The 12,158-nt window shown below is 48.6% G+C and overlaps 1 protein-coding gene across 2 annotated transcripts in view; it reads left to right on the top strand.

Moving 5' to 3' along the window:
* Positions 1-12,158, top strand: part of ARK2C (arkadia (RNF111) C-terminal like ring finger ubiquitin ligase 2C) — a 54,847-nt gene that overhangs the window by 33,725 nt on the left and 8,964 nt on the right. For both annotated transcript variants that reach the window (XM_064402816.1, XM_064402815.1), the window contains exons 2-4: positions 5,397-5,706; positions 7,626-7,751; positions 11,960-12,089. In XM_064402816.1, the coding sequence (XP_064258886.1) occupies positions 5,397-5,706; positions 7,626-7,751; positions 11,960-12,089 (566 nt within the window). The remainder of the gene's footprint in view (positions 1-5,396; positions 5,707-7,625; positions 7,752-11,959; positions 12,090-12,158) is intronic.

Genomic DNA, 12,158 nt, shown 5'->3' with positions numbered 1-12,158 from the left:
TCCATGGCAGGGGACTGGGACTAGATCAAAGACCTCTTCCAGCCCAAACCATTCTGTTATTGTGTGATTTTGTGATTGCAGAACTGAGTGTCTGTGGGGTGTATTGCAGGCTGCAGAGGCCCAGAGCAGTGGGGTGTCACACAGACCCAGCTCCATAGCAGGTTTTCAGCATCACAGAGTGAAGCTGCAGCTTCACAGCAGCAGAGGCCAGCTGGGGCAGCCACTGAACCACACTCATGGCCTGTCAGGAATCACCCAAGTACTGGTCCTCCACCTGCTGATCCCTGGTGCTGAACTTGGCTTTAGGATTTGATCAAAGAAGCTGAGGGGGACTGGAAGCAGCAACCAGCAGAGCATTACACAAGGCAGGGAGATGTCGTTGGTGGTCACCCAAAGACATTCCTGGCCATGTGGCCCTACACCATCACAAAATGCCACAGCCTCTTTTGGATCAGACTTGTCCCCAGTTATGCCAGAGAACCACCTAGCTCTCTTTCCCACCCCACAGATAGCCTGGCTTGCCCAAGACATGATTCATTTCAGCAGTAGATCCTGTCTTGGTCTCCATGTGTTATCACAAATTTTGAGGCTTGCAAAGCACCTTTTAGAGCTGGATTGTCTAGATTCAGGCATTAGCTATCTCTGTGGCTTAGCTGAGCATAAGGTAACAAGGGTTGTCCAGGCTGGGAGCTTAGGTGGGTGTGTGGGCATCTGGGGGCATTTTGAGGACATTTGGCCTCAACCTGGGAAAGGAAAACTGCCCAAAACTGGAGCAAATCACCTGCTTTGCTGACACAGATGTGATGCATCGTTCATCTCAGAGCTGCTGATCTGATGTTGCTCTGAGCTGTCATCATCTGCTACAGCAACAGCATTTAAATGAAAAGAAACATCATCAGGACAACAAAATGGTTTTTGGCTGGTGGGCAGCCTGACAGTGATCCCAGGTAAATCAATTCTCCACAGCTCCAGACAGGAGCAACTGGAATTACTCAAGGCACCAATGAGCCTCACACAGGGGCTGGCCCTCTCATCCCAGCCAGCAGGCTGGGCACAGCAAAAGGTGTTTCCAGGTTGGCCTTGGGTCAAAAGTCTCTCTAAGGCTGGTGAGGACTGTATTGCCTCTGTGGACTTCCATGAAAACCTTCCCTGGGGGTATTACAATGCTGGACAAAATCCTGAGTAATGTGTCCTAAGGACTCTGCCTAAGTAGGAGGATTGGTCAGCGGTCCTTCCAACCTTTAATCTGGGATTTTGTAATTGTGTCTTGGGCTGGAGGAGTAAGGAGAACATGGAGGGTAAGCCATAAAAACATCCAAGATGTGGCTAATCTCTCTTCCTGCAAAATCAAAGTATCCCAGTAGAGGAGGAGAATTCTATGGTATGATGACCAAAACTTGAGTTCATTAAGCTGAAAGAAAATCTCTGCCTTGCTGATCCCAGAGCAACATTGCCTTCATGTGGGCACCCCTGGACAGGTGATGGGGAACTAGGATCGTGGAGGATGCAGTTAGTGGCTCTGGAGCATGATAGACAGACTTTGCATCCTCATTGTCTTTGCTGTGGATGTGTCCCCAAAGCTTGGCTAATGAAAGTGTCAGCTCTGCCCTTGTAGTGGGGGGTGAAAACAAAAGCTGGAATGTGGTATCAGGACTCAGTTTTAGTCATGGATTAGTGTCTGCTGTGGCAGACATTGCTATCTAGGCAAAAAGCAGATTAAATCCGTGAATTCAATTTTCTTGAAGTATCTTATGGGGAATGTTTGTGGTTGTTGGTGTCAATGCAAACGTGATCTAGGACCACAGTTGTGGCTTGGAAAAGAGGGAGAAGACCAGCAAGGTAATCACTAATAGACCTTCTGGCTCTCCACAACTCCCTGAAAGCAGAGAGCAGCCAGGTGGGGGTTGGGCGCTGCTCCCAGGGAACAAGGAATAGGATTAGAGGAAATGGCCTCAAGCTGTTCCAGGAGAGGTTTCAGTTGAATATTGGGAAAAGTTTTTTCACAGAAAATGTGGTCTGGCTTTGGAGGAGGCATTCAGGGAAGTGGTGAAGTCCCTACTTCTGGAAGTGTTCAACAGTCATGTGAATGTGGCACCTGGGGGCAAGTGTTGGACACGATGACTCTGGGTTAATGAACTCGCTGATCTTAGAGAACTTCTCCAACCTTACCAATCCTCTGATTCTCTGACACTGCTAATGTGTGAACCTCTGTGGAATTCAAAGGGATGAGTGCCTGCTTTTGCTGTTGATTGTGGTGAGTTACCTGGACAAGGATGCTCAGCTCAAGTTGTAGGGTGACACTGCACTTACCTTGTGTATGTGAGACCAAAATGTGCACTAGGAAAGCAATCCCCACCAGGGTCCTTTGCACCTAGATGCAATGAGCAGGAGAAGGTAAACTCAAAAATAACTAAGTTAAAAATGTAGTGTTTTGTTTTGAGCTGTTTTTTGTTTGCCAGGGTTTTCTGGGGCTCACCAGCACCCTGCTTAGTGAGGACTGGCTCTTTGTTTTGCAGACTGGCTTGGTTATGCCAGCAGTGTAATTGGATAACTGCTAATAAGCATAGAATTGCTGAAGTATTCCCCAAAGTCTTTGCTTTGCTGTTAAAATCCTCATCAGCAATTGGATTAGTTGAAGAGAATGAACAATTACTACATAGGGTAATGTGTTATGTTAAGACAAATTGATGGGTTTTATTTAATCATATGGTCTCGGTCACATCTTGATGGTGTTATTCCTGTGAAGAGAAATGCACCACTGCACCAGTAGGTACTAGCAAAAAATACTGAAAAATACTTTATTTAATTAATTAGTTCCTAAAGATAAGTGCTAATTGACTCTGTACCAAAACAAAATTAGTTAGGTTTTGCTTTCAGACACATTAACTCTGTGTATCTTCCTGCACACATACTATAGATACAGTTTGTGTGTTCTGGACCTTGGGAAAGTGTATGACTGAGTTCTTCTCAAGGACTGTCTTTGTATCAGGAGCAAAATCCAAATAAAAAACATGACCAGCAGATCTGCCCACCTGGTGCTCTCCAGCTCACCATGGCTCTGGCATCAAAGTCCCTCCAGACATTTAACTGAATTAAGGGTTCCCACGACTTAGTAGAAGCTGGAAATCACTGGCTGAGGTTACACTATGCTTTGAGAGACAAGAGAGTCACAGGAGATGAGAGACAGGCTTTCTCTGCTTTACTTATGTACTAGAGAATGTGTCCCAGGAAATGTGGGGGAGTCTCCCTGAGCTTCACTGTCTGCTGTCACCCTAAGACATTTTTGTCTGGAATACAGCTGAACCTCAGTGTGGTGGCACAGGCTGCAGTGTTGGTGTGTGCAGAGGGTTTAGCACTTTTACCTACTCCCACACCTTGTTTCCAGGCCTGGGGGTGCACAATGGCTCGCCCGTGACCTGCTGCAGCAGCTCTCCACTGGGACAGCACACGGCCATCAGAGGCTGAGCAATTCACCATGAGTTCCCTGGCACTCACAGCAGCCAAGAGGCTTCTCCTCACAGCTCCCTTCAGCAATGGGCCAGGGAAGTGCAGGGTCTCCACTTCATTATGCAGCCTTTACCTCTTTGTGGTGAATTTGGGCCAGGCTGTCAGGAACAAATGCAACCTGCAGGGGAACAGGGTATATGAATGGCTCTTTGGCCAGGCTTTGCAGCTCTGTCATTGAGGAGCAGCAGGTCTGATCCCACCACCTCTGGTTTTAATTAATATCGTGGTCGAATCATGCTGTTATCTGACAGCAGGGGAAATTATCACCTCAAGAAGCACTGCTGTGGGTGGCACATATTGTGTAACCTGCTCTCTCTCTGAGGGGCACTGTGGAGGATTAGTTTGCATTTAAGAGACGCTGTGTGTAATTATGCACAGTTTTGCAAACCATCCATTTCTGGTAGGCCCTCTCCTGTTGTTTCTCCTGCTGGCATCTGGCTTGCTCAGGACTCCCTCAGCCGCTGTGATGGACTGGCCCTGCCTGCCAGGGAGATGTGAGCAGAAGGGATCTGGGTGAAGAAGGCATGATGTACATGCTTGTGCTTTGGGATGAGATAGTTTCTCTTGGTGCTTTGTTCCAGGATGTTTTGTACCATTCACAAAGATTAAAGCAGAAAGAAGAAGAAGGGGTGTTCAAAACACTGTAAAAAGGCAGGTGTCCCATCCTGGGGCTGGTCCTCAGCAAAGAGGCATCTCTAATAGCCTCACTCCAGCCCCTCCTTCATTTCTGAATTGACTCTTTCCCCACTTAAAGAGCCAGAAGTTTTGCATGATGCCTGTAAATGCTCCAGGAATGTAGGAATTAACAGGCTGGACTGGGCCAAGGGCCTGTCCAAGCGAGGATCTTGAGCAAGGTGCAAGCCAGTGCCAGATGTTCTGCACAACGCCTCCACTATGGATATCTTTCACACCTCATTTCTTCCTCATTCTCATCAGCTTCATGACTGATCTCATAGCAGTCCATGTTGTGTTTCCAGCAGCTGCTCTCTCCCTGCATGCAGCTCATGAAGGATCTCAGAAAACACAGGGCCTTCATCCCTGCTCTCAGAGGAGGAAGTTGTCTCCCTCACATCATGAAGTCAGTCTGAGGCAGTTTTTTAGAGCAGAGATTATTTCCTTGCCTATGAGACTGTTTTAGAGAGGCAAAGAAATTACTTGCAAGAAAACTCTGCAATTTAGGGAAAAGATTCAAAACTTCTGTGAGATAATATACAAACCCCAAATATTTTAGAAAATAGGTTTTTCTGGTTATTTCCTTTTCTAGAGTGTTCAAGTCTACATCACAGAATGGTTAGGATTGGAAAGGACCTTTAAAGGTCATCCAGTCCAACCCCACTGCCATGCAGGGACATCTCTCACTAGACAAAGTTACTCCAAACTTCATCCAACTTGGCCTCAAACACTTCCAAGGAGGATGCATCCATGTCTTTTTTGGGCAATCTGTGCCAGGACCTCACCACCCTCAGCACAAAAATTGTATTCCTCCTAACCGAGGTGAATCTCCTCTCTTTTTGTTTACAACCATCACTCCTCTTTCTATCTCCAAAGTCTCTGTTGAGACTTTTGTTCTTTTCTGTTTAAGATAGGAAAGCCAAAACAAGCTCAAAGCAGTTTTCTTCAGTATACACTTCAACTTGGAGCCAAAACAGGACTTTGAACCCAAATCTATGTTTTGGCTCCAATGTTTTCTTGGATAAGAAATACCATTAGTCAAAACCAGCACTTTTTCTTGTAATCAGCTTTAACTCGTTCCCTTTTACTTGTGTTTTTTTACAAACCTCCTGCAAGTGGAGAGTAAGAGCCCAACCCTTTCCCTGGGTGGGCCGCCACGGCGCTGCTCTGCCCTTCCCTCCTCCGGCCTCCATGACCGCTGTGCTCTTCTCTTCCAGGTGCTCCCTTTCAAAGGTCTCAGCATCCCCATGCTACCTCCTGCCGGCATTTCCACCTGGGTCCCCAGCCTCAGCTCTCCGCGGACTTCGCCCTGCCTCACGCGGTGCAGCCGCAGCCGGGGCTGGCTCCCCACATGGCCCCCGCGCACCAGCACAGCGGCGGCCTGCACCAGCCCCTGCCGCCCGTGCCCGCCCTGCCCTTCCAGGACGTCGCCGGGCCCTCCTTCCTACCTCAGGCGCTACACCAGCAATACCTCCTCCAGCAGCAGCTCCTCGAGGCACAGCACCGCCGGCTCATGCCCCACCCCAGGTAAGGGCATCCCGCTCTTCCCAAAGGATGTGGAGAGGCCGCGCCAAGCTCACGTCGCCTGTGGAGACGCAGCCGCGCTGGCGGGGTTGGGTTTTCTTCTTGGGCTCGCCTGTGTGTGCTGAAAATGCGTCCATCAGAAGGGAGGCTGCAGGGCAGGCTGCACCTGAAGGTGTGCCCTTCCTGTGGGGATCCCCGTCTGGTGTGTCTCATTACTGTCCCTCCCAGGAGAATCATGGTGGTGTTGCCGGGGGCCTTTCCCATCTCTGTGTGTTTGAGCTACATCCTCCTAGCTGCAGTTTCAAACCTGTGCATGCCCACCTGCCTCATCAGGTTGTACACATGGAGGTCGTGCTGCTCAGGGTTTGGTAGGCTTTCTGTCTCTGTGAGGGAATGATGCCACTGACCTGCAGCACACTCTGTCACAGAGAGCATCCTAAATCCACACTGAGCTGACAAGTGCAGAGAGAATTGCTGTAACTCAGCAGAGATGGAAATGGATGCCTGGCCTTGTCTTGATTGTGTTTCTTGAGAGAGGAGTGATTTTTTTTGGAAACATATGGAAGCTATTTGTGGGTTGTACCCATGGATCAAGAATCAGAGGATGAGACTTTGCAATGATGCTTCATTTGGAAAGAATGCTACGGATAGAAAACCCTTTCTTTCCATGTCCTTTCTGTCTGAAAATTGTGTGTTCTTCTCATCATTGTTTTGTTATGCATAAACTGGATTTTAGGTGTATTTAATGATTAGCTAATAATTGGGTAGCAAGTATGTTCCAGGCTGAGAAATTGATGATACAAGTGTTTATCTCTTAGTCATAAGCTGAATTAAAATAAAAGCACAGAGCACAATTCCATGCAGAACCTGCTTTGGTAAATGCTGTCAGTGTTGTATTTGCAAGTGGGCTGTGGTGTGGAAGAAGACAGGAACCTCTTGCCCAGTCCCAATGCTTGTCTCTGAAAGCTGCAGTGGAGCAGGATGTCAGAACCCTTACAGGTGTGGGGCAAGCGGTCCCAGTATTGCAAATATGGGTTATGCCTTTGAGAGTGAAGCCTCTGAACTGAGGCTGCATGAAAAGTTATTCACCTGGCAGTCCCCTGCTCCATTTGCTCCTGAATATTTTCTTTGTGATGGTTCCACTGGTCAGGAAGCAAAGGGTAGGAGCCTGTCTGTAATGCAAATCCTGCTTGTGCATCCTCGTCTCTTGCCAAATGTGGACACTGATCCAGCAGCACACGCACTTCCCCTGAGTAGTTCAAATAAGCAATAATCATGAGACTCAAATCCCTAGAAAAACCTTGCTGTATTTTCTAGCACTTTCTTTTCTCTGCCTGCAATGGCAGCAGAGCAGAGGAAGAAGGACCTGGAACCCAGCCTGGCCTGTCCATCATCCAAAGAAATGTTGGCAAAGGCCAGTGGGAGTAAATTCTGCTTTCAGTCACTCGTGAGTAATCTGGTTATGAATGAGGTTCCCCAGGGGTTTATGGACTGCACGGGAGACGAGACAACCTGCAGCTTCTTTAGGATGATGGATCACGGCTGGAGCAGGGACACGTTTTACTTTGTGTGTTGTTCATGGGGCTGACTGCAGCAAAAGAGAAAATAGTGCAAACTGCACAAAGCTGCTGAGAAGTTGTTTGGTTTCCCCTTCTTCTCTGCACGTTGCCAGCAAAGAGCATCTCCTGCAAACTGAGCATATGTGGGTGCCACAGGGCCTGAGAGTGGATTGCCACGTGATGGCTGTGAGGGAACGACAGCCCTGTCTTCCTCTTCCCATCACCCCTTACACCTGCCTGGAGTGCTCATCTTTGGACACTTGTCCTCAAGCCCAGCCTTTGGGGTTTGCCCATGGGTTTTTGGCAGGAATTCCAGTGCCCAGGAGTGTCTGACCCTCGCTGTTGCTGCTCTCCTCCCTGCAGGCGGGCCCAAGAGCGCATGTCTGTCCAGCCTCACCGCCTACACCCCAGCTTCGACTTCAGCCACCAACTGCAGACCCCACAACCCATGGGCCCCCAGCCCAGGTACCTGGCAGAGGGCACGGACTGGTAAGTGATCCCCATTTCACTGCTGCATCCAATGAGGTGCTTAAAAAGTCCTGGGAAAGCTGTGAGTTTTGGGGAATGCCACCAGGGATCAGGGCTTTGATGAAAGCTAATGAGCCAGCTCAGTGGTTACAGTGTGGGGAATGTGCAATGGGAAAACTCATCTCTGAGAGGTCTGTGAGAGTGTGAAAGCCTCCTATATAAATGGATCATTGAATCATTTAGGTTGGAAAAGCCTTCTAAGACCATGAAGACCAACCATTACCCAGCACAGCCAAGGTTGCCAATGACCCACGTCCTCAAGTGTCACATCCACATGGCTTTTAAATCCCTCCAGGAATGGGGACTCCAGCACTGCCCTGGGCAGCTGTTCCCGGACTGGACAGCTCCTTGGATGAAGAAATTTTCCCTAATAGGCAATCTAAACTTCCCCTGGCAGAACTTGAGGCCATTCCCTCTCCTCCTTGTACCCTGGGGGCAGATCCTGTTCCCCCCCCCCGGCTGTCCCTTCCTGTCAGGAGCTGTGCAGAGCCACAAAGTCCCCCCTGAGCCTCCTTTTTTCAAGGCTGAGCCCCTTCCCAGCTCCCTGAGTTGCTCTTCATCGAATTTGTGCTCCAGAGCCTTCCCCAGCTCTTGCCCCCCCTTTAGGCACACTCCATTGCTGTTGCTCATATCTCTTCACCTACAGATTAACAGTGAAGTCAAGCATTAATTCTCCCAAGTTGCTCTTTGTGCTGTAGGGCACAGAGAAGGTTTTTATCCTGTAGACCACAGTTTGCCTGAACTAGACTCTTTGCTGTCCTTCAGGCACTCAAAACCCAGTGGCCATAATATTTTCTGTGGTCCAAATTAGGGAGCACCATGTTACCCTGCCATGCAGGGTAGTATGAATGGAGATTTGTTCATCATTCTCCAACTGTAGTGTTTAATACCCTGGAAAAGCTTTGCAGGAAATTGTTCATTTCATTTTCAGAGCAGGTTGAGAGCCCTTGAACAGTTAAAAAAGTATGGTAACCTGGTCAAAAGAATAAGAAAATAAAAACATTCTTCTGAGTAGCTGCTTGTAAGCTGAGCAAAGTCCATTCTGTGCAGTGAATGGAAAAAATAGCATGTGAACTTGTAATTAAAGACAATCGCATGTATTTGCACAAGAGGACTGGAATAAAATGGCACAGGAAGTCTTAATGATGGCATTTCCTAACATCTGAGCACTCCACTCTGCAAATGAAAAGTCCTTTTAACCCAGAGTTGTTGCTTTTTTCCCCCCTTCAGTGCATAATACACAATCTAAAATATGACCACATCCTTCTGCAATTTTCCTCTCAGGTGTTCCCATTATTGGCACTCCCGTGGGCTGAATGTGGTCAGGATGACATTTTTCGGATTGGTTTGCAAAGCAGTTCATGTGCCATCTGGATAGAGCGATTCTTTCTGCCTCTCTTTCAGCTCAGAGTGCTTAATTATGATCATTAGAAGTATCTGATAAAGCATCACTAAGTGCCTTCCCCCTCCCTCCTTTTTCCCCTCTGTTGCTCCATAGCCTTATAAAACCCAAGGAGTGGGGGTGACAGAAACCATGCATGGTGAGCATATGTTTGGGTGACTCACTTTCCCTTGGGGCACATGTACAGTTTCGCCCAGTGACAAATATGAAAGCTCCCCTCTAATGTGTTACCCCCGGATGAGCAGCAGCAGCAGCAGCAGTGTTTTCTCAGAGGCTGTAGGTGGTGGGCGCTGCCACAGGAGGTGGAAATGGGGATGGAAGAAAGATCTGAGGCTGTCTCAGACAGCCCAGCCCCAACTGAAATCTTCTGGTGAAGAATAAACAAACTCCCATTTGGTTCCTTAAATCATCTTCTGCTCACACATGCAGTGATGACCATCCTACCTGTTTTATCTGGTGTCTTGTCCTTCACTCCTTGGCTGTTAGCAGCCCATTTACCACGAGCATCACGGCTCTTGGACCTCGCACCTGAGCACCAAGATGCTGTACACTTGTTCCTGCAGCATGGGCTAGAAAGTGATGGTTAAGTTCCATTCTCCTTCAGCAAGTGTGCTCTGCTTCTTCACCCCCAAACCCTGGAAAAACACTGTTCCATGCTCTGTTTTTCTTTGGACACATCTGTAACCCCAAAGCATCACCTCAGGAACCTCAACATCTGATTTTAAGTCTAGATGCACAAAGAGTTCTGCGGTCCTGTTACTGCAGTTATTAATGCAATTTAATAATGACCATTCACCTTTGAGAGACGTTCTCATTCCTTGATCTCAAAGCACCCCATGAATTACCACATTTACCACATGTCTATTTCATAGACAGGGAACATGGGAAGGCAGAGAGGAAGTGGATCAAGGTCATGCATCAAGAAGGTGGCAGGGCTGGGAATGGACCCAAAGCCTCTTGATTTACAATTGACCACTCCATGAACCTGGGAACAACCTTAAGATATTGGATAAATATCCAAAATTGGGACACAGGAGCTGGAAAGTGCCAAGACCTGTGGATTCTCACCCTGGCTGTGCTCCTGCCAGTTGCCTGCTGTGTTTCATCCTCTTCCAGGTTTTGTCTGTCTAAACACAGGGCCAGAAAAGGTAGTCCCTCTCCTGGCCTCAACTTACAATCATAGAACTACAGAATATCCTGAGCTGGAAGGGACCCATGAGGATCATTGCATCCAGCTTGGTGCAGGTATTAGGGAGCTCTAGAGCACTGGTGCTGCTGCCTGGTGCACAGTTTATTGTGGATGAAGGATTTCTGCATCCAATGTCCCTTCAGGTCCCCATCTTCTGGTTAGTGAAAGCAGTTTCACAGCTGCTGGAGGACACATCTGGGCTGCTCCCAAGAAGGTGTGGTACACGCTGCTGCTGTCCTCTCTGAAGGGGAGGAGAAATTGGAGGATGAAATGGGAAACCACCCTTGCTCTCTAATTAGCTTTTCTTTGGGAAATGTGAAGACAATTGTTACTAGAATAACAGATTTTGTAATGATGATAAAGTGAATGATGTTCAAAGCACTTGTTTGCTGAGTGACTCTTAGGCTGGAGGGAATGGGGATCAGCTAACTGGATTAGAGATGGAGATGCTGCATAGGCCCCCTCCCAGTCCCTCCACATGGTGTGGTAGTGGTGGGGTTGTAGTTTGTCTCTGTGTGTTGGATTGAGCAGAGCTGTGATGTTTGATGGCATCTTGGTTATGATAAGTCCAGGGATTGAGTTGGGTTAGTTTTGTGGAGGATAACAGTGCTCAGATTCACTAAGCTGAGCTCTGTCTCTGCTCGCCTGGGCCAGGCTGTGTTCAGGCAAGCAGGGCCACCAGGGATGTCTTGCTCCATTGGTGTTGGCCCTCTAGCTTTGTTTCACCCTTTCCTCCAACAGAATTACCCAGACATTTCTTAAAATCTTAAAATATTTTTTGTACAAATCACAGTCCTGGAGTTCATAGAATCATAGAATTCCGGAATGGTTTGGGTTGGATAGGACCTCAAAAAACATCTTGTTCCACTCCCTGCCATGGGCAGAGACACCTTCCACTCTCCCAACGTGCTCCAAGCCCTGTCCAGCCTGGCTTTGGACACTTCCATGGATCCAGGGGCAGCCACAGCTTCTCTGGGCACCCTGTGCTGGGGCCTCACCACCCTCACACCTCAAACCCTCACCACCCTGAGGCTGGATTCAAGCAAGGCACAGTGTCCTTTAATCCCTCAAGTCCTGCCACGATCTGGGCTGGGAGACCTATAAGGAGAGCACAGACACATCAGAAAAGCCCACAGAGAGTGCCCATCTAGCTACCAAAATGGTTCATTTATGAGTCCCTTGAGTAATTAACTGTATTCCTGCAAAACACTCAACTGTAATAGGCCACACCACTGGCAGCACAGGAAGGTCCTGATCTGATCAAGTTGAGTTGCTGAGCCTGGATATCCTTTTGAGCCACCAAAATGCTTTTGCTCTGAAATTATCTGATTCTTGACCCCGAATAACTGAAATGCTCCCTGGCATAGAAACAACCCCTCACTCCTTCATGCTGGCCTGGTGGGCGATTCCCCAGACTGGAGGAAACTCCCTTCCAAGCCAAGCCACCCCAAGTCTCCCCAGGCTGAGGAGCAGCCCAGAGCTCAGCAGGGAGGTTACCCTGTGAGCGCGGTCTGGTGTGCTGCAGTCCCTGGGCACAGCCAGGCACTCAGAGCCACGTCTCCCCCGTGGTGCCCACAGGGACCTCAGCGTCGACGCGGGGCTGACTCACGCCCAGTTCCAGGTCCGGCCGGTGCCCCAGCCCTATCAGCATTACCTGGCCACACCTCGGATGCACCACTTCCCCAGAAGCACATCCTCAACCCAGGTGGTAAGTGAAATGCTTTTACTGAGAAATGTTTTATGCATTGTCTGCCAGAAAGCAGTCAAAATAAAGGCT

Source organism: Passer domesticus, chromosome Z (genome assembly GCF_036417665.1).
Source record: "Passer domesticus isolate bPasDom1 chromosome Z, bPasDom1.hap1, whole genome shotgun sequence".
Classification (NCBI taxonomy): domain Eukaryota; kingdom Metazoa; phylum Chordata; class Aves; order Passeriformes; family Passeridae; genus Passer; species Passer domesticus.
The sequence above is the reverse complement of the archived record's forward strand: the minus strand, read 5'-3'. Positions and strand labels throughout refer to the sequence as shown.